The sequence below is a fragment of the Rhinolophus ferrumequinum genome, chromosome 13, assembly GCF_004115265.2.
Source record: "Rhinolophus ferrumequinum isolate MPI-CBG mRhiFer1 chromosome 13, mRhiFer1_v1.p, whole genome shotgun sequence".
Lineage (NCBI taxonomy): Eukaryota > Metazoa > Chordata > Mammalia > Chiroptera > Rhinolophidae > Rhinolophus > Rhinolophus ferrumequinum.
In genome coordinates, this window is record NC_046296.1 from 60556184 (window position 1) to 60580790 (window position 24607).

Genomic DNA, 24607 nt, shown 5'->3' on the forward strand with positions numbered 1-24607 from the left:
GCATAGGGGTGGTAGTCTATAAAATGGATGAAAGAAATGACATCTTTCTATAATATTTCTTCAGAGAATTCTTGTGCTTGTACACAACCTCATATAATGGCAGAATATTTAATTTTCAATATACTGTTTATTTTAGTATCATGAAATACTGAAACACTTTCCCTGTGTTATAACATTTTTATTTGTGTATTTACCCTTATGCTCTAACCTGTGGCGAGTACTTGGCCTTCCTGGCTGCAGCATAGCTCAGATGTATTGTATATTTCAGTGCATTTATCTTTAAGTCAGTAGTAAAGTAAGGTATTCAAAAATAACCTTTGTTTTGTTTGTTTTAGGTGGATAATCCAGTTTCTGTTCTAACACAAGAGATGAGCAAGCAGTTTTTGCAATCTAAAAATGAGGGAGACAAGTACAAAGTAAGGAGCTCCAAGTAAATATAAACTTCAAAAGAACATATTTATAGATCAAGCATATACTGGACGTAAGTCCTGTTCACATAACAAATATTGAGGCTTTCTTATTAAGCCACCTAATTAAAGTAATATTGTAAGACTAATTTAGGAAATTGTTAAGTAAGATGGTAAGTTAACATTACCAAAATGTTAATTTTTTGGTAAATCCTTGCTTCTACTTTCTGGCTTTTAATTCTGAGGGAGAATGGATTATTATTTTCTAAAATCAATCTTTAAGGAAATACAAAGGAATAATTGGCCACACGTACATAATAACTTTGAGGCCTTAAACCATGCACTAAGATTAAGGATACAAATGTTTTCTCTGCTTTCATCTTTGCTTAAAGAATGGAAGAATCAGTGAAAATGAGCTTTCAAAATGGTATTAACTCTCACACCAAAGTCTTCTTTCATGGGGTTTTAAGAGCTTTTGCAAATAAACACGTAGATGTGAACAGAGTAGATTAAATACATTTTGGGTCTGAAATAAAACATGTTCTTTGTGTTTATGTGGACGTGCTTAAATATGTTTTTCATGTCTTTTTTGCAAAATTGGTCTACAAGTCTTGGAGACCAAAACTTTTTTTACAGTTTCATGGAAGTTTGCAAACTCCTCTTTTCCTTTTTGATACAGTTCTTCATGAAAGCAACCCAACTTGAACAGATGAAGGAAGATTATTCATACATTATGGAAACAAAAGAAAGAACAAAGGAGCAGATAACTCAAGGAGAAGAGGTTTGTAGACACTTAATGCAAATGTTTTTGAGATCGAATTCCTATAGGTCTTATAAATGGTATTGTAAAATTATATACCTATATAGATATCTATCTACATTTTTATAGCACTCTGAAGTATATGAAGTGTGGCTTTTATATTCAGGGTATTTATTAGCCTTTACTTTTTGTTTTGTAATAATGAGTATGTACACATCTTACTTCTTCTGTTAAACTCTAAACTAGAGGACAGGGCAGTATCTTACATTGTTATCCTTTGATATATGACTTGTGGTTCTACAATAAGATATCACTAATTCCCACTGTAAGTTTAAAAACTGGAATATTTCTTTGGATGGGAAAATGAGCACAAGCCTCAAGCTGATAGTAAATATAATATGCATTTGGACTTACATATGGTAGATGACTTTCCTTACAGTAGTGAACTGTTAACTTTCATTAAGCACTGATTGCTTGGTTGCAGCTGTCACATTGGTACTCGCCAGCTTGGCAGCTGTGCAAATTTGCTTGAATTAGAAAACACTCAAACCAATGGGACCTACTTAAATTTGTTTTTATATCTGCTATATTTTGTTCTTCTACTTCCTTCTTCAGATTCCTGTCTGATAGTCAGAGACCTTCTGTCTGATGATCAGAGACCTCAAAGTCATAAGGCTCATGTTTCAACTGTTCATCCAGTACACTAAATCTCAAGAATTTTTGTGTGATTATCTTGTTCTTTTTGTTATTTCATCAGTTTTACACAAGCAGCTTTCAGCAACTCTTTAGCATGTTTTTCTGAGATAAAATTGTACCAATGATTGACCCAGATCAAATTTATTAGCTTTTACACTGACCTTTTTACTTCTAAGTTTCTGAGGAATGCGTATTTAAAATTTGATCTATAGTTGTATGGCTCATCAAGTGAAAAGTCAAAAAGCAAGGATGAGTATATTTATTTTTACTCCCCAGATTATCCCTTCAAACCTGGTATGTGGTTTACTGTAAAGGAGATACTGTAACCCACAGAATTAATATAGGATACTTCAGTGGAATGTTGATGTCATTATTGGGGGAAGGCAGTATTTGCATATTCAATCAAATATACACAGTATATGTTACATTTAGTATTTTAAAAATAATACATCAGAACTTGGAAGAAATTTGTTTGCTTTAGGCAGCTTGGGTTTAAACACCCACTTTCTCCATGATATACTTTATTATCAACGATTAAAGATATTTTGATTATGACTTAAGAAGTACTTCCCTATGTCATGTAGCAGAGTTCCTTATGTAAAATATGCACTTAATAAGAACTTTATTTCACATTAATTAAATGTCCTGTGTTGCTATACGGAAAGAATAAATGTAGAAAGAGCAATAAAGAAGGTATTATCATTGTCCAAAGAGATGATGGTGACATAAATTAGGGGGTAGTGGTAATAATAATGGAGACGAGAGTTTTGAAATGATTTGGGAAGATGTTACCTAATAATAGAGGGGTAAAGTTGCGACAGAAGCGATATCAAGGGTGACACAATGACCTTCACATTAATGACCTGAGTGGTAAAATAAATTTAAGATAGGAAGCTTGGGAAGAGAAACCAGTTTTTCTTTTCTTTTTTCTTCTAAGAAAGATGATGAATTTCATTTTGAACATATTGATTTTGTGCTTATAAAGCATCCAAGTGGAAATGTAAAGTGAGAAGTTGGATACGTGAGTTAGAAATACAGAAGTCAAGTCTGGCCTCTAAAAATTTGGTTGTCATAAGTATATTATTGGTATCTAAGCCACAGAAATGATTTAGATCGCTGAGGAAGAGAAGAAAGTGGGCCCTGGCCAGGCCTGAGCCATGAGAAATGCTCATGGAAGCCATAGAAGCCGTGGGAAGAGAGAATTTGAGAAGGAAGTAGTCACGACTGTATTGAGTAGGCAATCCCACAGCAATGTACAGATATTCAACTGTAGTTAGTGCCATAATCTTCATCGATGTCTGTGGCAAGACGAGTTTCAGTAGTGAGGAAAACAGAAGCCAGATTTATGGGGCTGAAAATGTGAGGAAATGGAAGAGAGAATTTTCATGAAACATGGATGGAAAAAGAAGACTTTTAGAGGAGGAGGTGGTGCCTGGGGATGGATAGCGGTGCTTTTGTTTGTAAGTGGGAAAGATAAGTGAGTAAAGATTTAAATATGATAAAGGAAAAAGTCAGTGAAGAGGGTGAAATGAAAACAAAGATGAGATGAAAAATCAGCTAATTTAGATCTGAGAAGGTAGAAGGGGTTGGTAGGATTCAAACTATAGGTAGGAGGTAGGGACTGGGCTTAAGTATAAGGAAGCCTCCTCTTTGTAGCAGGAGGAAGAGATGTCAGCTTTAGATTTATAAATAAGGTTGTTGGAAGTTGGAGGACGTGTATCTCTAACGGCTACTAAATTCTCTGAAGTAGGAGGCAGAGAAGATGAAACGGGTTAGTGTGGCAGGGGTGTATGAGGTTTGAAGAGAATAATAATGGATTGAAATAATCCTGGAGAATGGGAAAGTGACTTGGATAGGTAAACATAATACAGCGTACAAAGATGTGCAGTGTAAGGCCCTGGTTGAATATGTAATCATGAATGACGGGGTGAGGCTGTCTCCCCAGGTGTACAGAGTGCAAAGTTTAGGAGCCACTTTGGAAACTGGCCTGATGTCATCTTTAATAATTGTTTGATGATTTTATTTATTAATTATGAGAGAACGTAGATGAGAAAAATTATACCTAACTTGATTTTGGGAAATAAATTTCTCGTGGGCCTTTCGTTACGTTTGGAATGGGTACTGGTATACTTTGCCTAAAAGAGCAAGCCAATGTGTGTATCAGATATGGACTAGAAAGAAAACGGAACACTGAGTTCCGTGCCTTGTGTATATTGTGTGGCCTTCACCCTTTTATTCCTTTGTTCTTCATCTGAAGAGTATTTGGCCATTTTTATAGTGCAGAAATTATCAAAATTATTACACCTAGTAAAAGTGTACCAAAGAACCAAAACTATTTTTATTTTCACCTTAAAGAAGTCATTTCCTAGCAAATCTTTGTTGGTACTTGTTTACGCAGTGTATTTAAAAGAAATACATTTGTAAAAAGTCTTTTCAGTGTTAATAAGAAATATATCCCTTTTTTTAAAGCGACTTATTGAGCTGAAGCGCCAGTGTTTAGAGAAAGAAGAGCGTTTTCAAATGATTGCTGGTTTAAGTACAATGAAGACTGATTTAGAACACTTGAAACATGAAATGGCTTGGGCAGTGGTAACTTTCACTTAATTATTTATTCACATATATTTGCATTACGCAGAATATATTTGGTTACAGTTAGTGATTTGCTGTATAATTTCTTTTTAGGTCAATGAAATTGAAAAACAATTGAATGCTGTCAGAGATAATGTCAAAATTGGAGAAGATCGTGCTGCTAGACTTGACAGGAAAATGGAAGAACAGCAGGTGATTCGTTTTTTTTTTAATACAGATTTAGTAGGTTGACTCTTGAGATTGCTGATATTAGACTATCTATGACCTACAAAAGTAGCAGTTTCAACCTATATTTTTGGGTGCCCAGAAAATGGATACACATGACTTGTATTCATCTTTTGTTATCGGTATATATTATTACAATTTTAATAACAGTTTTTTCGTTTCTTAAAATATGTATACATTTTTTTGTCACCCTCTGTATTTATTTGTATTTGAATTTATTACTCAAGTGAAGCCTACCTAAACTTTTGTTCAGGGACTGCTGTGGCGACTCTCTTTTAGGAAAGAGTACACTGTTTGGATGTCATCAGCCTGTTGAGGTTAGTGATGGAGGACTCTTACATTCGTGAGTGTGGACAAGGGTACTTTGCTACCAGTTAGAAATGCTAGATCTTGAAGCTTTTCCTCTTGGTTTCACTAAGGAGTAGAAACATAAGATGGCTTGGGGAGTAAAGGAGGTCTAGGATAATAGTGAATTAGAATAACATTAAAGCTAAGTATCATGAAGTGGAAGATTTCAGAACAATGCCCAGGGATTGCTGGTGGAACTTTTAGGGAACTGAGGTTTAGGTCCCAGAGCTGTCAGAGGATTTCATGTGGGTAGAACCCATGGGGGATAAGTTGTTAGGTCTGTTAAGGTCAATTTCGATTTCAACCTGAGAACTAAGAGCCCAGGTGGAAACTATGTTATGTATTTATTTAAAATTCAAGACAACCACAGAGTTCTCTGTGATTGGTGGTAATTTTCTGTTGGGGTCTTCCACATGAACCTTTTACTATATAGCAGATCCACTCTTTATATTCACTTTTCCATTCTTTTTTAAAACAGCTTTATTGAGATATAATGCACGTACCATTGACTTCATCCATGGGAAGTTTACAGTTCCGTGCTTTGTTAGTATGTGCACAGGGCTGTGCAGCACCGCTTGGGGACTGCTCCCACCGTCGTGCCGAAAGCAGAGTTCCTCGCCCTCCCTTTGTGATTAGCGTGGCTGACTTACCTCCTCGTATCTGGTTCTACTCAGGAGCTTTTGGCCCCCAAGATTGGGTGTGGTATAGGATGTGATCCTCTCCACCTTGCTTTTTCCTGTCTGCCCCCAAGATACGTCTTTTTCTTTTAAGGGTAATGACATTAATCCATCAAAGGTAATCGATGAGTCTATAAAAATAACAAATGCTAAAGATAGTACGTTTACTTGGTGATCCTTAGGTTGGGTTGTTTACTCCTTCTTTAGGTAGTAAATGAAAGTTTAAAACCCCTCACTTCTCTGAGCTCACATGTGCATTACTGAGAGAATATTCTGAAATTTTCACCACATTCCTTTCAGCCTCATTTCCTAGCTTATCCTGGGAAAGACCTTAAGTGACTTCCCTCTTTAGAGACTCCCCTATCTAAAAATGGAGACCAGTTGAGTAGTGGATGTGCTTACCTTTTTTTCAGCTGTGAAAAGGAGGATCGTGGCACTTGGTGACACTTAGTTCTGTGGGTGTTTGTGCCACTTAAGTGCTTGGGCACTTCATGCAGTAAATTTCTGGAGGGTAAGGACTGTCATATTTATATCCTTCCCACCGTGTCTTACATAAAACCTTTCACATAATCTATGCTTGGTTATTAATTATAGAATGACTATTGAATAGGTTTCTGAAGAAATAGTGTCTAAAGCAGACTTAAACTTGTGTTAACCTAATTTAAAACGGAAAATATGTAAATTATGTTTAGTTTGTAGAACACACAGAACAACTTCAATTTTTATAAAAAACAGATTATATTGTCAATGTTTTCATAATAGAACTTCACTATCATTCTGTGTACTGCTTCCTAAATATCCTACATATTGGTCATTCCCTAACCTTATTTCGTATTCAAATGTTTATCTGGAACACTTGATTCAAATATCTGTCTTTACATCTTTACTTTAAACTTAGCATGTTCTGGACACTTTAAACTTAGCATGTCTGGTTGAATAGCTGTGACAGAGGCAATATGGCTCACAAATCCTGAAGTATATACCATTTGGCTCTTTCTGGAAAAAGTTTGCTGGTCCCTGATCTAAATTGTTCTCATATTTGTTCCTTCAAATCCATTCTATTGTCAGTGCCCCATTTTGGCCCCTAATTATTTTTGCTTCCGAATATAATATTAACTTCTTTCTGGAACCTTGCCTTCCATTTTGTCCTCCACCCTGCCTTTCAAGTGTTTCCAAAGTGGTTTAATGTACAGATGTGGTCATCCCTTGTCTCCCTGTTGTCGGGAGGGTTGAGCTGTAAGCTGATCCTTGTGGAATTCAAAGCCCTTCTACTCTGTCATCTCATCTCCCACCACCACCTTCTCAGTTTAAGCTCTAAAAATATTTTTAATTCTTAAAGTGGCTCTTAATCCCTTTCCATGTGCTTCTCCATCTGCTCCTAACACCTTTCCCCAACTCGTCTTCTGGTGCATTTTGATTAATTTTTCAAGCCTCAGCTCAAATGCTACTTGTTCTTTGAAGGCATTCCTGACTTTTTCTGGCAAACCTATGGGTTCTATGTTTCCACTGTTATAAACAGATGTACCCTACTTCAGCATTGCTGTATTCAAACCGTAGGATCAATTTGCCTGCCTGTTTCTCTGCTATTAGTAAATTGTGTCTTTCTTTAATTGTGTATCTTGAAGACAGTTGTTGCTGTATCTTTCTATTCCAGAACGTAGTATATTTTTTGGAGATGTGGAAGTAAAATTTAATTACATTTTAGTATTTTATATAATTATGTTTGCTTACCTAATGTCTTGAGTTTTATCAGAGTGAAATTAAGTTTATTATTGGGGTGTGAACTATATATAATTAAAAAGTTTTTTCTGTTTATTAAATAAAAATAAAATATATTCCAACAATGTTATTTTCTTAAAGGTGAGGCTCGATGAAGCAGAAAAAAAATACAAGGATATTCAGGATAAACTGGAAAAGATTAGTCAAGAGACAAATGCACGAGCACCAGAATGTATGGCATTGAAAGAAGATGTTATTGCTAAGAAAAGGGCCTATAATGAAGCTGAGGTGAGAGAAATTTTCCAACCTGGAATACTAAAAACTACACGTCAAATATAAATACTGTTCATTTATTTTTAAAAGTAGAGGTTTTGTAATTGAGTAGAAATCTGCGTTGCTTTCAGACTTTAAAAAATGGAATGGTTTCAAATGGCCATCTATGTACTTTTTTTAAAAGTGTATTTCCTCATGTATTCAGGCTCTGGTTTGAGGCTTTGGTGAAAGTGGACTTGAATGGGATATTTGCTTGTTCATTTTACTAAAGTGTGTCTCATTGGTTTAGGTTTTATATAACCGTTCCCTAAATGAGTATAAAGCATTAAAGAAAGATGATGAGCAGCTTTGCAAAAGAATTGAAGAACTGAAAAAAAGGTAAAATAGTTATTTTGCAATTTTAATGGTTATCTCATTTTGTGATAAAGTAATCTAGGTGAAAGGGAGTATTATATTTTCTGTATTATTGCTAAGGGAATTTTATCACCGTGCTTTATGTTTTTTAAATGTTAGGTTTTTCATTTAACATTTTCCACTTTGGATTATTTACTGTTAGTGCTGATCAATCTTTGGAGCCTGAGCGGTTGGAAAGGCAAAAGAAAATATCTTCGTTAAAAGAGAAAGTAAAGGTCTTACAGGATCAAGAAAATTCAGTCAATCAAGACATCGAACAGTTTCAACAAGCCATAGAAAAGGACAAAGAAGAACATAGTAGAATTAAGTAAGTTTCAACATGCTTGCAATGATTTCTTTCAGTTATTTGAAAGCATACAGTTTTGCTGTTTACATCAAGAAAGAAGATTTTGTTTGTTTCTTGTACATAATAAGGGATATTTTAAGAAAACTTTTTCTTTCTTTTTTTTTTTGAATTTCTGTAAGAGTTTATTTGAGCCAAACTGACAACATATGCTGGGGAGCAAGATCTCAAATACCCCAAAATCACTTTTTTGAGACTTTTCTTATATTTGTAGAGTTGGACAACTTCTGGGATTTCTAGTCCTCATCAGTATTGCACCTTTTTTTTCATGCTAAGTTTTGAGGATTTCTGACTGTTTTTCTCTAGTAACACAGTTATCTTCAGATAAAGACATCTGCTTTTAGTTTTTAGGGTAGCTGGGTCATTCACTGGTGTGCAGGTGTTACGGGGAGAAAGCTGAATATTTCTCTGTAACTCTATCACCTATCTGTTCTGTTTTTTCTACTTTTATCTTTTAGGAGAGAAGAATTAGATGTGAGGCATACACTGAGCTATAATCAGAAGCAACTGAAAGACTTGAAAGATAGTAAAACTGATCGACTGAAACGATTTGGCCCTCATGTTCCCGCTCTTCTTGAAGCAATAGATGATGCTTACAGACATGGACAGTTTACCTATAAACCAGTAGGCCCCTTAGGTATTTGTCACCATTTAGTCAGGGTATAATAAACATTAGAAAGAAGTTCTTATTTTCAGGAAAGGGTCTGTTGAATCTAGTTTTAAAACTGTTGTCAGAGAGCTATGTGGTTGTCTGTGGATTATAATTGTACTTATTTTAAATAGTGCTAAGAATCACCTACAACTTTGTAACTTTCCTTTTGTGTCTTTAAAGCATAAAATAGTCAAAAGAAAGAGAACTTAGGAAAAGGAACAGTAATTACAGCGTTGAATAATCTGATTCTGATTTTTCCTGAATGAATAAGTAAATAAATTAATTTGAGTGTAATTGATTAGTAGGAAAATCCAGTGATGTCAATATATAGTTGAAAGGACACTCACCACCTGAGTTTTATGTAACCTTTATAAAATGACAACTTTTTCTTAGTTTTAGGATGGACAACATCGTTTCTAAGTCTTCTCACTGTAAAATCTGGGGTTATTTAATTCTCCCCACATGCATGACATTAAAAACAAAAAACAGTTGAGTTCTCCTAAAGAGTTCTCTCTAATTCTGTACATCATTAGGCGAAAATTATGCTGTAAATATAAACATATTTTGTTAGTAAAGTACTATATTACTGTATAAGTACAGTATTGCATACTGCATTAAATATTGTAGTAATGTCTCTTTATTTAAATGATACATACCTTTATACCAGGATCCATTTCAATGAATGAGGCTTTTTTTCCCTCTCTAAATCTAAAGTTCCAATATTAATCAGTTTTACAGAAAATAATAAAGAATCTATAAACCGTTTGGCTTGATTTTCAAAACACCGTTCAAAGGCTGGAATAGTATAAACGTACATAGAAAAACCACTGTTGGTTTACATTAGAGTAGGAAAGTTTTTTTCACAGAGTTTGGTGGGTTTTCTGCCCAGTGGATTCAGTGCATATGTGGAGATTTCCCATTCCGTTAAAGTAAGATTTGTAATGTCATTGAAGCTGCCTTATATGAAAATATTTTAAAATCATTATGAACTATATAGAAAGACAGTCACGTGACTATTTCACGATGAGTATTTATGGGCCATCTAAATAATTTTCTCTCCCTTTTAGGAGCTTGCATTCACCTCCGGGACCCTGAGCTTGCGTTGGCTATTGAATCTTGCTTAAAAGGACTTCTACAAGCTTACTGTTGCCATGACCATGCTGATGAAAGAGTACTTCAGGCACTGATGAGAAAGTTTTACTTACCAGGGACCTCACGGCCACAGATCATAGTATCTGAGTTTCGGCATGACATGTATGATGTAAGACACAGGTAAGGAAGGCATCCGTAATTAAATACTGTTTCTGGTTTTACTTAATCATATGCAGGGTCAGAAAGAATTAGAACATTGTTATGTTAACCATATCTACACTATTGCTTTGTAAAATTTCGTCAAGCCTCTTCTTTAATTTCAGATAGATAAAGAAGGGAGAGACTCCCTGTCCTCGAGGTCCTTATTACATGGCGCCTTTGTAGGTGACAGTACAGTGAAACAGATGTAGTGTGGCTTAGAAGTTATGTTGATGACAGAAACGATGCAGACCTAGCCAGATGAAGAGGGGAGTGGTGAGGAAGAACTGGGGCACCCGGTCTTCACAGTGCTTCGCAGATTCCATAAAGAGCTCTCTTTGTTTTCTTTGCGGACACTAACAAACCATCTCAAAGCACAATCACTACACTGGCCTCTTTGCTAGCTGCTGGTGAGATAGCCCCTTTCCTTTCAAGAATATATATATTTTCTAATGTATTTTTTGTCAGCTGTGATAAATTGGATCATAAGATGCAGATGTGGTTCCGATGAGGGAGTCGTTAAATGTGAGTACACAGGTTAGGGCAGAAATCAGAGAAGAGAGGAAAAAAGATTAGTCTTCTATCTGATGAGTTTGTTAATTGCCTTCTACGCAAATAGAATTTTATGTGCAAAATGCAGGGAGGCATGACATCATAAATTATTCTGGAAAAAGTAGCATTTGCATTATAGATAGGAATAGAGTAAAAGAGATATTTAGGGCAAAATCAATTAACACTTGTTACTTGAATGTAAAAGAAGGAAGAATTGAGGACGACGGCTAGGTTTCTGGCTGGCGCTGACTGCCTACCAGATGTGCCATCAATTGATTTAGGAGAAGGATAAGAAACAAGTGGATTTGTCCAAAGCAGTTAAGGCCTGTTTTGGAACTGTTGATTTTCAACTTTTGGACTAGAAATAAGGATTTGGGAGTTAAGAGTAAGTGTTTTCTTTGTCTGCATGAGAATTTGATCTTATTTTAATTTCTAGCTTTGATCCCTGGTTTCTAAAACCTGATGAAAGTGAAGTTTCAGTACATTGCTTGTGGTGAAAATGACCACTGACAGGTTAGTTGCATCTGCCAGGGGACAATATCCAGTAGACATTTAAAGTGAACATGCATATAAGCTAGTCTCTTCTGATCTCTACCCTAAAAAACCATGCTGTTCCTAGAGTCTTCTCCATCTTCATTTTTCAGTCGCTTAAGCCAAAGCCCCAGTCATCCTTGACTCCTCTCTGCCACCCCACATCCTATTAAAAAATTATATCCCAAGTCCATAAACACTGCCGCAGTAGCCGCCCTGGTTGGAACCATTATGACACCTCACTAGGGTATTGCAGGAGGCTGATCTTCCTGCCTCATGTCCCCTGCTGCCCCCACTCTCAGTAGTGAAGCCAGAGTGAAGTCAGATCATGTAGTTCCTCTGCTCACAGCACCCTGTGCGCTCTCTTCCTGCTTAGGCCTCACTGTTGTCTCTAGCACCTGATGATCCAGCCTCGGACCAGCTCTGCTGTTCTTTCTCCAGCACTCGCCTCGCTGCTCAGTCCACCATGCACGCTGGCCTCCTGGCTTCTCTGATACCCCCTCGCAGGGCCCAGGATGCTCCCTTTCAGGATGCCAGTGTGACTCTTCCATGTACTCTCATGTCTACCCAGTGTCACCTATGAGGCTTTCCTAACCTTTTTTGTGTGAAAAAGCACTGTATGCCACGTTTTCTTTATTATCTGTCTTCCCTTCCATAGAATGTAAACTCCATGGGGGGAAGGACGCAGTCTGTTGTTTATTGCTGTCTCCTCATCCTCTGAACAGCACCTGTCACATAGTAGGTGCTTAGTAAATACAGGTCAAATTAATGACTGAATACGTGTAAAACATATATACATAGATACTGTCTTTGTTTTAGAATTCTAGCATTAAGAAAGTACTAAATGCCATGACCATTTTCCCCTCAGATATTCATTGCTCCTGTACCTGTTCTTGGTATGTCCGTTCTTCAGTGCTGTCTGTAGTGCAGATGTTGAAACTTTTTAGTTGAAAGATTGAATGTCTCTTTAGGGAGCCCAAATGGCAGTTCATATTTTCTGTGTTCATCATAATCTTTACTTCAGGTTTTCTTGTTTCAGAAGGAAAATTGTTTAGCTTTTTAAAAATGTGTTTTGATTAATTGACTTTTATACTTACATACAATACATATAAGATTTAAAGAAATTGTAGTTAGGATAACCGGAAGTAGGGTATAGTGTGTAAGAATCTGCATTGTATAAATGTTGAATCACTATGTTGTACACCTGAAACTAATATATAATATTGTATGTTAACTCTAATTTTTTAAAAAAATAGAATTTAGGTTCCAGAGCTGAGCTGTCTGCTTTAAATCCTAACCCAACTATTTAAGTAGCTCTGTGGCATTGGGTAATGTATTAAACTTTGAAGCTTCTTCATCTGGGGGAAAAAAAAAAAAATGGAGAGAACATTATCAATCTAATATGGTTGCTATAAGGCTTAGATGATCTACTATTATAATATTCTTATAACAGTGCCTAGAACCTATTATATAAATGTTTGCTAGGTAAATAAAATAAAGTAAACCTAATCAGATGTTTTCAAGTGTTATTAGGTATTTTTCAGTGCTGTATTGTTATCTATCATCTACTCACCCGTTAATATACATATGTATATTTATATATAATTAACGTTTGTTAGGTTAATCCTTATGTATTTTTGTCTTCTAGAGCTGCTTATCATCCTGAGTTCCCAACGGTTCTGACAGCTTTGGAAATTGATAATGCAGTTGTTGCAAATAGCCTAATTGACATGAGAAGCATAGAGACAGTGCTCCTAATCAAAGTAAGTAAGATCAGATGCCTGCTGTAGTTTATGTTATTTAAAAATTTTCAAAACTGAAGTTGGTGATACAAATTCCTGTTCCCCTCCTATATCATAGAGTTGTTGATATTTCATCATTGTACTTTTACCTTGTAGGAAGGTCTGTAAAATAGTATAGAGCTGGTGGTTTGTGTGTTTTCTGCTGCCACAGAACCTTGTAATTTTCAGCTATTCTTAAAATAATTTTATAAATATATATTCTTTCGATGCGTGAAGGTATAAATTTTCTTGCTCATTCTTTCTTGATTGGCTGCCAAATCCATTTACAGATACAGATATTATCATTCTACTTTTTAAACAAGTACTTTACTTGGTATTTTATGAATTTATTTTCTTAAACTTTGAGTGCTCTGAAAATCAATACTCTTCTATCTGTATATGTATTTTTATATTCTTGTTGGATTAGATCACCATATTGTGTTTCATCTTACTGGCATAAATTTGCTGAGAAGGAACAAGGAAATACAAAACAGAAATCTGTAATCAAGACAAACATAACAGAATCTGTTTTCCTCATTAGTAGAAACTGAGAAGTAATGGTATAGGTCATCCAAATGTATACACATATTGTAAATTCATATTGTAATTATTTGTGGGCTTGGCTCTCATGTTTTGAAAGGGTACTTAAAAGAAAATAATGATGTTCTGTTGTAAAGATCTGTCCCCAGAGAGGTTGATGAGACCTCCATTAAGCCTAATTCCCTTTTTTCTTGAGTGCTTAAATATTTCCAGGCTTCCCCAGCGCAATTCAGTATATTACTCTTTATTGGAATTTGCTCTTCACTTGCATCATTTCTAGGATATAAAGTCATTAAAAATAAGATTTGTATGAATTGGTTTAAAGTAAATACGTTCATGTGAAACGTTAGTTAAAATAATTTTTAATTTTAAATAGATAGTAATATTAGAATTTAAAAAATACAGTACAATTGGATTGTCATAAAACATTATTTACTGTGTTGTTTTAAAGATTTAATAGTTTTAATTCTTTGAATCTTGAAAGTTGTTTTTTAAATTCTTTAACTTTGTGAAATTATTTTACTTGAATGTTTAGAAAATACTTGAATCTTAAAATAATGGCGTACCTGTCATTATTTTGAAATTGTGTGCATCAGAAATACTTTGGCATAACTTAGGAAATTGTATTTTTTCCACTGTTTTTTTAGAATAATTCTGTAGCTCGTGCCGTAATGCAGTCCCAAAAGCCCCCCAAGAATTGTAGAGAAGCTTTTACTGCTGATGGTGACCAAGTTTTTGCAGGACGTTATTATTCATCTGAATATACAAGGCCTAAATTCCTAAGCAGAGATGTGGATTCGGAAATAAGGTCGGTTTGCAGTGTTGCTTTGCTATATTATTTCCACTGTTTCCTTTGTGGTTCAGTTCCTTTCATATTGCTCTATTAGTAGTTATTTCAGTGAAGAATTGTGAGTAACCTGTTTGGTTTCAAAAGATCATTTAGCTGTAGAGTTCTAGGCTGACAGGTTTTTTTTCTTCACCACTTAGACAACAGAATTCTGGGCCAGGAACACGAAGTGTGTTCCCATGACCAGCTGATCTGCACCTGTTAATTACCTGACTGCAAGGAGCTGAGGAGCTTAACTCAGAATATAAATCAGCTCCATCACTCTTGCTGAACCCATGATAAATGCACCCGTTGTTTCGTTCTGCTGCCTTTTCTCAGTGAGAATACAGGTGTGCTGGTTTACATTCTGGCTCAAGCTCTGTAGTGTGTCTCCCACTGGTATGTTGAGTTGCACCGTTCTGTAGAGCAACAGGCACATTCAGAACACATGCCTAGGGAAACAGTTGCCAGAGGAGCGAGATGGAGAAATTGAATGAAAAACAATTAGGGGTACTTAATGAGATTCAAAGCATGCAGAAACAATTTTTTGTATGAAAACATGATTTCCCAGCCACACTAATTCAGTTGATGACTTGACAGGTTGGAACTGAATTAATGACCTAGAAGACCTTAAGTAGAAGAACTTGGACTTATGTAAAAGAAATATCTAGGAAATTTGAGTAAAAGTGAAAGGATTCTAAATGACTTCCATGTCTAGGGGAAATGAGAGTTTGGTTGAAATAGATCTCTTCAAATAATATTAGTCATTTTATGAGAGCAGCATAAAGGTTGTGACATCCACGCAACATAGTGTTGTGACGTCCACACTGAATCTTTCTGATAGGAGAGATGAAAGTTCATATAAATGTGCAAATGCGCCTGTGTAAAAGTGACCGGTAAAGTGATAAGTTTTTGTCCCTAGTGCCTTGACGTTTATATCAGGCCTTTCTATTATATGATATCAAGCAAATGTGAGCGTAAATGAACAAACTGTATCATGGTGGTGTTACCTTGTGTAATGCGTACTTTCACTTTCAACAAAAAAATGCCTCCTGCATTTGTATCTCAAGTCTTAAAAAAAAAAAAAGTATGGCACTTTTGGGAAAGATTGTAAGTGTATCTCAGCAGCAAATCAGGAGCCCAGATTCTAGCGTTTTAGTAATAAGGATTCAAAATTTACATTGCCATTGATATTTGGCTTTATATGTAGCTGTTAATGTGTAGCAGACAAAGATTTTGTCTTAAAAGCCAGGTGAACATCAATTTTTAAAAAATTGTTTCCTGCATTGATAAATTTTATCTATTGAAAATATACCAAGTTCTGATGATATTTATATGACTTTTCTGTTTTCCGTTTGGATCTGAACCACTATGATAATTGTTTGATATTTGGAAGTTAAAAAAATTCATTGGTATTTTTTAAATACAGAAAGATATAAATTGGAAAACAAAAGGAGCTCATAATCCCATTTCTCCATAGTCCATATTGATATATTTTTAAAATAATTAAAAGTAATATATGCATATGGGTAGAAAACTCAAACGGTGGTATAGAAAAGGATACAATGAAAAGTGAAGCCCGTTGTTCTTATACCTCTTTCAAAAGTAAGGGAATAATGTAACAGTTTCTTATATATTTCCAGAACAGTTTATATACTTGTATCATATACATATGATCTTTTAAACTGAGATATAATTCACATGCCATAAAATTCACTCTATTTTAAAGAGTATAACTTAGAGATTTTTATTATATTCACGAGGTTGTGCAACTATCATCGTTGTCTAATTCCTGAACATTTTTATCACACTGGAAGGGAAACCATACCGGTTAGCAGTTATGCACCATTTCCCCCGCCCCCCAGCCCCTGGCAACCACTAATCTACATTCGGATTTGTCTTTATGGCTGAGTCTATTCTGGGTGTTTCAGATAAATGGAATCATATGCAACCTTTGCGTCTGGCTTCTTCCACTTGGTATAATGTTTTCAAGGTTCATCCATACTGTGCTCTGTATTAGTATCCATATGGTTTCTACATCTTGCTTTTTCTCTCTCAATATTACATCATGGAAATCTTCCCATGTCAGCACATTTAGAACTGCCTCTCGGTATGGCTATACATAATCTCCTTAGCCACGTCCCGACTGGTGGACATACGGGTTGTCATTTTCTCCTCTTATGACAGTGCTGCAGTGAGTACACACGTGTATCTTGGCAGACTTTCGAAAGTGTATGCGTAGCTTAAATTGTTAATGGTGAAAATGCTTAGTCAAAGGATATGCATATTAAAATTATTTAATACCTATTACCAAATGACTTATTGATTTATTAATATACATTTTATGGTTCAATTTTAACTATTTAATAATATTAAACAATTGCTAATCTTTTAATACTTATTAAATAGCTTTAATATTTATTAAAGTATATTATTTAATTTTTAAATTTTATTTTATTATGTAAATTAATTATTTAATAGTGGTTGCCAAAGGACTCTAGAAAGATTCCCCAACTTCCCCTCATATTTGAGTATTTGAAGAGTGCTTCTCTCTACCCTCATCATCTCAGCACTGACAGATTCCTATTGATGAAAAATGGCTCTGGAATTTCAGAGAAGAGGTTATCATTCCTTTTACATAATGCACAGAGTGGTTTCTTGACAGACAAAGGGTTTTGAGTCTTAACAATAGGTACGACTAGGTTTTATTATCCCAATGTGGTTTCCTATTATGAAAGTACACATCTGGGGAAAAGAAATGTGTGACTAAGTTCTCCAAATAATTACCAGTGTAGTTAGTGCTTTATACAAGAGCACAAAAAATTATCTGAATTTTTGGATTTTCAAAATACTGTAACATTTTAATAATAATTTTCTGAAGTATGTTTTTCAGATTTTATTCTTTTATGTTCTTTAAAACAGATACTGGATGAGGACCTAATGTGCCAGGCCCTGAACTAGGTACAAGATGCAGCAGGATACAAAGTACAAAAAAATTTCTCTCTCCTGGATCTTTTATATTAACAAGGAGGAGATAGACTATAAATGAATACTAAGTAGGTCAAGGTCAAGTGTCATGGAGACAAGTACAGCAGAGTAAGGGCTAGAGAGTGAGGACTGTACAATTTAGATCGGCTGCTCACTGAGCAGAGTGTATTCGTCCCACACACACAATTCACATTTACTGAGCTCAGTTTCCATACATATTTCATTGGATAGCACGTGGTCTTTCTCCTCGTAAAAAGTAATTAAAAACAAAGGAGGAACACTATATGAAAATATGTAGCAGAAGTTGTCTTAAAGGAAGGTGTAAAATTTAGCAATTTTGTTGTAAAATTTACCACTTTTGTTCATATAAATTGTTTGTTCTTTAAATTTATTCTCAATAGTCAAAAAATGTTTAATCATAGAATATCATCTGTGCTCACTTTGTTGGTTTTTATTTTTGGTTTAGGCTCTAAGTTTCAAAGTTTGTTTACTTGGTAATTTTTTTTGTTTGTTTTTAGCAAAATTACAGTTTGTTAGTAAAGGTATAGATTTGTATATGATAAAATAAACATTTCTCTTTAAATCCTGAGGAACCATCTTAAATTTTCACATCTGTCCCCACTTTTACCAGAAATACCACAATTACTCTCCTTTCCTCATTTTTATCATTCATTTATCATTTGTTCAGCCAACAATTATTGAGTTGTTTTTTTTTAAATTTTGAGAATTTCAGCATGGTGGGACAAATTGAAGGTGTCGTATTATTTTATGTACCCATAAAAAAGACAAAATGCTTCTAATTGCCATGAACTGAAAGGTGATTTTAGAGATGTTAAAATGTGGGGAAGTATGCATCTTATTGAAATGCGGTGTACACTCGCAATCAGAGAAGTTTTTATTAATTTCAAAGGTGGTTCTCTTCCACCAGGCGCACAGTTTTGGGAGACAGATGCTTAGGGCAGTGAGGCAGGAAAGGATCACTTCTGAAGACGGTGACTCTGCTGGCATGGAGACCCTTTACGGCTTTGGCATCTGCGTGCTTTATGCTCCCTCCCTTTTCATTGTCCTCTTCTCCTCCCTTTCACTTATCACGTATTCATAGCATTTATTCACCATCAGTAAGTGCTGCTGACTATTAATTTTATCTTTTCATCCCTCTGTGACTTTGTGCATTTCTTTCCATCCTCTCCTCCAGTTGGTCCAGCTGTTGAAAACTTTTACAGAATATAATTCTGTTGGTCATTTCTTTCAGACTCACTCTTACGTTCTGTGGTAAAATGGACATAGTGTCCTGTTCATATGTTAATGTTCTGGTTATTTCCAGATTTTTTTTCCTTTTTGTTTGATTCTTTCATGTCTTAAATCTGTTTCTACCACTACCAACCTCTGTGCACAATGCCTGCCACACGGAAATCGTATCATAAGTACTTATTGAGATAAGTGAAATTTGACTTCAGTTTAGATGGTTTTTTTGAAATCTATATTTTCGTGTTACTAATAACTTGTAGGAATATAGAACTGATTTGATTGAATAGGGTTTTCAAATAAGCTATTAAAAATAAGCTTTTCTTTGTAAAGATCTAAAGTATTTGTAACATTCAGAAATGCATTTAAAGTATTTTTTATCCTCTCCTATCAAGCGACTTGGAGAATGAGGTTGAAAATAAGAAGGCCCAGATATTAAATCTTCAGCAACAGTTGTCTGCCCTGGAAAAGGATATTAAATGCAATGAGGAATTTCTTACACGGTGCCACCTACATTGTAAAGAGTTAAAGGTACAAAAAAATACATACATCATTTTGTTATTCTCAACTTATCACTTCCAAGTTATTTTTAAAATCTTACCGTTAGAGGAGTAGTTCTCAAATTTTTTTGGCCTCAAAGCCCTTTACAGTCTTAAAAGAGCTTTTATATATATGGGTTTTATCTGTCAATATTTACAAGCTTTAAAAATATTTATCAGTTCATTTAAAAATAATAATAAACTCATGTGGTAACTCACATTTTCATGAAGAATAACTGTGTTTACCAAAACTATTTAATGAAAGATTGACATTTTTATAGTTTTATGAATCTCTAATATCTGGCTTAATAAAACTCAACTGAATTATCGTATCAGCTTTTGCAATCAATCTGTTGCAGTATTACATAACATAGAGTTATAAACCTCCTGTAGACTTGTGAGAAAATGAGAGCAAAAATAGTGAATAATGTCGCAGTGTTTGTATGAAAATAGTTTTGACCTCATGAACCCCTAAAAGTTTCAGCGGCACCTAGGAGGCTCTTGAATTGTTCCTTGAGAACCACTAGATTAATCTTTCTATAACTCGAGTCTGGATGTTTTAGAAAAATATTTTCTCCATGGATTCAACATTGTCATCATTTTAAATGTTCAGGTGGAGTACTTACATCTTTTTTGCTTGGGAATGGATTAGCAATAAAGGTGATCATGGCAGACTATATATAACTTCCTTTGCTTCATTTAATACTAATGTGTTTCATAAAGTATAGAAAGTAAAGAGTACTGTAGTTCATGAAAGTAGAGTAGAACTTCCTTTCCAGGGTGTTTATTTATTTATTTTTTATTTACTTTTATCTTACTAAAATCTAAATACTTTTCTTTCAGATGAAAATAAGAAAATGTATTTCTGAAATTCGGGAACTTGAGAATATAGAAGAACACCAGTCTGTAGATATTGCAACCTTGGTAAGATTCTTTTCCTCAATTTAAATTGAATGTTTTAAAGTATGAAAGTGTCATTTAGGTTAATAGCATGTACTCTCGGCTTTTTTTATTTTTTTATGTTTTTAATCCTTTTAATTGAGGATACCTTTTGTGATTGTGCTTTCTCCATTTACAAGTAAGGTGGAAACTACCTGATGAATGGCCTTTACATTCCTTAATGTTTTGCATATATATCTTACATGCATAATCATTTATTTTGTCTTTTGCTACATGAAATAAAACCTTATCAAAGCTTAATTGTGCTTTTAAACAGTAGTATTTTAAACCAAACTGCCTAGCATAGTAGTTTTTCAAGATTAATTATTATCAATATTAATGGCTAGCTCTTAGTCAGTTGTAGTTGGTCTCGATTCATTGTTTCGTTTTCCAGGTAAATGGTTTTCGTTTTAATTCACCATAATGTTTAGCAGGCAGCATATGAAGTGCTGGGGGTACAGCAATGAACAAGACAGAGCGAGTCCCTGCACCAGGGCAACTTCCTCTAATGACAATTTGTCTCCATTTTGTTATTAGCAATTTTGTTCTCTACTTTTTATTTTTTTGCTTTAATTCTTTTTATTGACAGACTATGTTTTTTAAAGATACAGGCTATGTCTTGTTTATTTTTGCTAAGTTAGCATCTACCACACTGTCTGGCACAAGGTAGACATTTATATGTACTATATTTTGAAAGAAAAGTGAGTAGATGGAGTTATTCCTTTTGATTATGACCTCAAGCACAGTATAGTTCAACTTGTGTCCTAAATGTCATCCCTTCTGATTTTTGAACCTGTTTTCTTCTATTTCCTAATTTATCATTATGGGTATGAAAATATCCTAGTGTTCTCTGTATTTGTCTTTGATCTGATTTGCCTACAGCCTGTAGTTTCTCCTCTCTCAGGATTATTTGTACTATTTTTCTACCTGATAAAGTAAGTATTTTAATTAACTCTATATGCTCTGTAAATGTAACCAGGAAGATGAAGCTCAAGAAAATAAAATCAAAATGAAAATGGTTGAGAAAAATATGGAACAACAAAAAGAAAATATGGAACATCTTAAAAGTCTGAAACTAGAAGCAGAAAACAAGTATGATGCAATTAAATTGAAAATTAATCAGCTATCAGAGCTAGCAGATCCACTGAAGGTATATATTACTGTTACTCTATTACATATGTATCTTAGGTTTTAGTTTTATATCCACAGTGTACTCACTAGCTATTGCCCTAATAGAAATTTATGGTTAAATGTAAATAGAGCCATATAAAAATAGGATGTAAACCAAATTTTCATCATTAGATCAATTACTCCTGCTCGTGCCTTTAGGACAATAAATTGCCAAATTTCTGTTTCTCTTTATTTTGTGATTTATTTTTTTTCCTTCCTTTTTTAAAACTAGAGCCAGGGACGTCTTGTCTGTCTGTAGTGTTTCTGTGTTTGTCTATTCTGTTGTTCCACCTTTCCTTCAGTAACTCAAGGATTACTTGATATAAAAACCAACTTGAAATAAAGTGCTATTCAATTCCTGTTTATTGGAGTGTCCCAATTATATTCCAGCCTGAATTCAGTTGATTTTTTTTTTAACAAATCCTTTTTAAAATCAAATCTAAGGAAATAAAATTATTCATCGGTTAAATTGTGTAAATTTCCCTAAGTTGTTTATTAGCGTAGTTATCAATAGCTTGTCATTATCATTTTAATAAGTAGCTCAGTTGTTCTCAGAACTTCAAATTTTATTTATAAGCACTGAGAAGAATGAATAGTATATTTTAAGAGGCAGGGGTTATGTTGATGATATCACTCTAACGTACCCCCTTTTTTGCAGGAAATTACCCCTGTGAAGCAAAATGTATTTAGATATTTTTAAACTTTAAAAGAAGTTGCACGCATATAAATGTTACTGTACGTGTGTTCATTGAGAATTTAAAAACCATAAGAGGTGGTTCAGAGAGTATGAAAGGAAGTTAGAGGAGGAGCTGCGTAGAAACAGCTTCCCCTGCTTTGGGGTGGGTTTCTCTATAGTTGTTGCCCATAGAACTGCGCTTCCTGCCTGCCATTATAACCCAGTTGGTTTAATTGTTTTCTATTTGAGATAAAAATGAAAAGTGTGAGAATGGACTGATAATTAATTAAGAAGAATGTATAATTTAAATATTAAAGTTGTGAGGAAGGAAAAATTATTAAAGATAGTTTTTATTATTATCTTTGATAATAATGAAGACAAGAAAGTATAATAGTACAGGAAATAAGAATTTTTTTTAAAAGACCAAAAGTTGAAGATTAAAAAAGAAGACAAAACTAGGTTTTAAAAGAAAATAGAATAAAAAAGAATAAAATAAATAAATGTTAATGTTGTCAAGGGTAAACCAGGTAGAATTCAGAACTCCGGAATTAGAGCAGTCACGTTACAGCAAAGGTAAGATGAAAAGAATTTTTTTTAACGGGTAAAGGATTGAACAGGGTGACACAATCAAAATGATGAAATATGTGCAAGCAATATAGGAAAAGAAAGATTAGCACCTAAATTATTTATCCCAGAAAGCTTAAAATTAAAAACAGGAAAGGATGAAGAGTAAGCTGTGTTCTGTTCTTTTAGGGACCTCTAAGCTAAAGCAACTCCTGGAATTGGGAGTCCGTAAATAAGTTCAAGAGCAGAAAATATGGGCAGAAGGCAGTGAGAATTCTTGCTCTTAGCTCTTTGCCTTGGCTGCAAATAATGAAAGCTAGGAGGTGAGTCCTTTAGTAAACCTGCATGCACTCAGCGGGTCGCTAAGAAGTTTTCCTTCCCAATATCATGCCACACTAGCTACCAGTAACAATAGGATCAAGAGGATTTGGCTAAGAAAATAACCCCCAAGAAACTGCAATCATTATATATTAGCAGCTTCTAGATAAAATCTGTTTGCTATTAAGACGTTTGTTCCTTTCGTGACAGAGGCGTGAGAAGTAGGGTCATTGAAATCTTGGCATGAGAAATATTTTTCCCACTTTGAACAGTTTATTTTGATTTACACTGCAAACTGAATGCTTTAGTTGCAAATTAAATTTGTTGGACAGGGAAAGGGACCCATATGGAGCCTACAAAGGTAGAGGTCTTCATTTTTGGGGTAAGATGGCTTCTCAGTTTCTGACACAGATAATGAGAGTTTATTTGGATCGAGGGTGACTGCTTTTGAAAATGCCAAGATTTAATGTTTTATAGTGTTTTAAAACCTCATAATTGATGTAGGTTTATATGAAACAAGTGGCAATAATACATACATGTGAAAATTTATTCAATGGCACTAAGTAACTGAAATTGGTTATTTAGGCATCCAAGACAATAACATTTTTCAGTGATTCTGTTCCTACTAGCATTTCGGCCTGTTTTTAAAAGGCGTAACTTCTTTTTTGTGTGTGTGTGGGGGGGGCCTGTTACTTCTTAAAAGTTAGAAATGCTACAGGTTTAGGCTACATCAAAGCTTAATTTTAGACCTAATCCATCCTGGTCCTCTCCCCAAAACCAGGATGAATGTCATTAACTGGATTTTAATATCTCTAGGTCTCCATTTCACCATCAATAAAATGAAATTAAATGAAATACTCTCTTGCTTGCCTTTTAGTTTTAGATTTGATGGTATCCAGGACATAAATGTATTAAATATGCAAGGACAAATCAAACAGCCATGATAAATGTGGAGAAAGGTATATTAACATCTATAGTTCTTTTAATATTACTTTACAATTTAAGTCTTTTCTTATCCAAAGTTGCTAGGAGGGAAGATGAACCAGCACAGATGTGTTCCAGTATAATTTACCCCTTTGGCTCCCTAAAGCCGGCATTGGTTGCCTGCAGCAAATGTGGGCCTATTTATTTGGCCACTTTCTACCAAAAATGATTAGAAAACTTAGTTCTCCTTTTAGAAAACAAAGATTCTATTTCAGAAGCTATTCCAATTTCGAATTGTAATATTTCCTACTGCATAAATTGCACCCATTTTTTTTTATTCTGTTTGAAGTGAAGGAACAGTTTACCATCCTTCATGTAACAATATTTTTATTTTTAATGGAATTCTTTTATAAAAGCTATGTATTATCAGACATCTACCATAGGGTGGTAGTTTTTCTAGCGGTACGAGCAAGATGCAATACATTATATTCCTAGGTGAGGAAATAGCCTACATCCTCTGTTATATGAGGTAAATATTTTTCATATTTAGATACCTCACAAGTTCTTTACCTTTTTTGGGTTGTCTCCATATATTCTGTCTTTCATGATGCTGTTCCTGCT

General features: G+C 34.5%; 1 protein-coding gene across 1 annotated transcript in view; it reads left to right on the forward strand.

The window, feature by feature from the left end:
- SMC6 (structural maintenance of chromosomes 6) overlaps window positions 1-24607 on the forward strand; it is a 65247-nt gene that overhangs the window by 23766 nt on the left and 16874 nt on the right. The window contains exons 7-20 of the mRNA XM_033124579.1: window positions 336-416; window positions 1087-1188; window positions 4333-4452; window positions 4546-4644; window positions 7563-7709; window positions 7984-8072; window positions 8251-8415; window positions 8910-9088; window positions 10171-10375; window positions 13125-13239; window positions 14445-14605; window positions 19252-19387; window positions 20239-20319; window positions 21314-21484. Of these exons, the coding sequence (XP_032980470.1) occupies window positions 336-416; window positions 1087-1188; window positions 4333-4452; window positions 4546-4644; window positions 7563-7709; window positions 7984-8072; window positions 8251-8415; window positions 8910-9088; window positions 10171-10375; window positions 13125-13239; window positions 14445-14605; window positions 19252-19387; window positions 20239-20319; window positions 21314-21484 (1851 nt within the window). The remainder of the gene's footprint in view (window positions 1-335; window positions 417-1086; window positions 1189-4332; window positions 4453-4545; window positions 4645-7562; window positions 7710-7983; window positions 8073-8250; window positions 8416-8909; window positions 9089-10170; window positions 10376-13124; window positions 13240-14444; window positions 14606-19251; window positions 19388-20238; window positions 20320-21313; window positions 21485-24607) is intronic.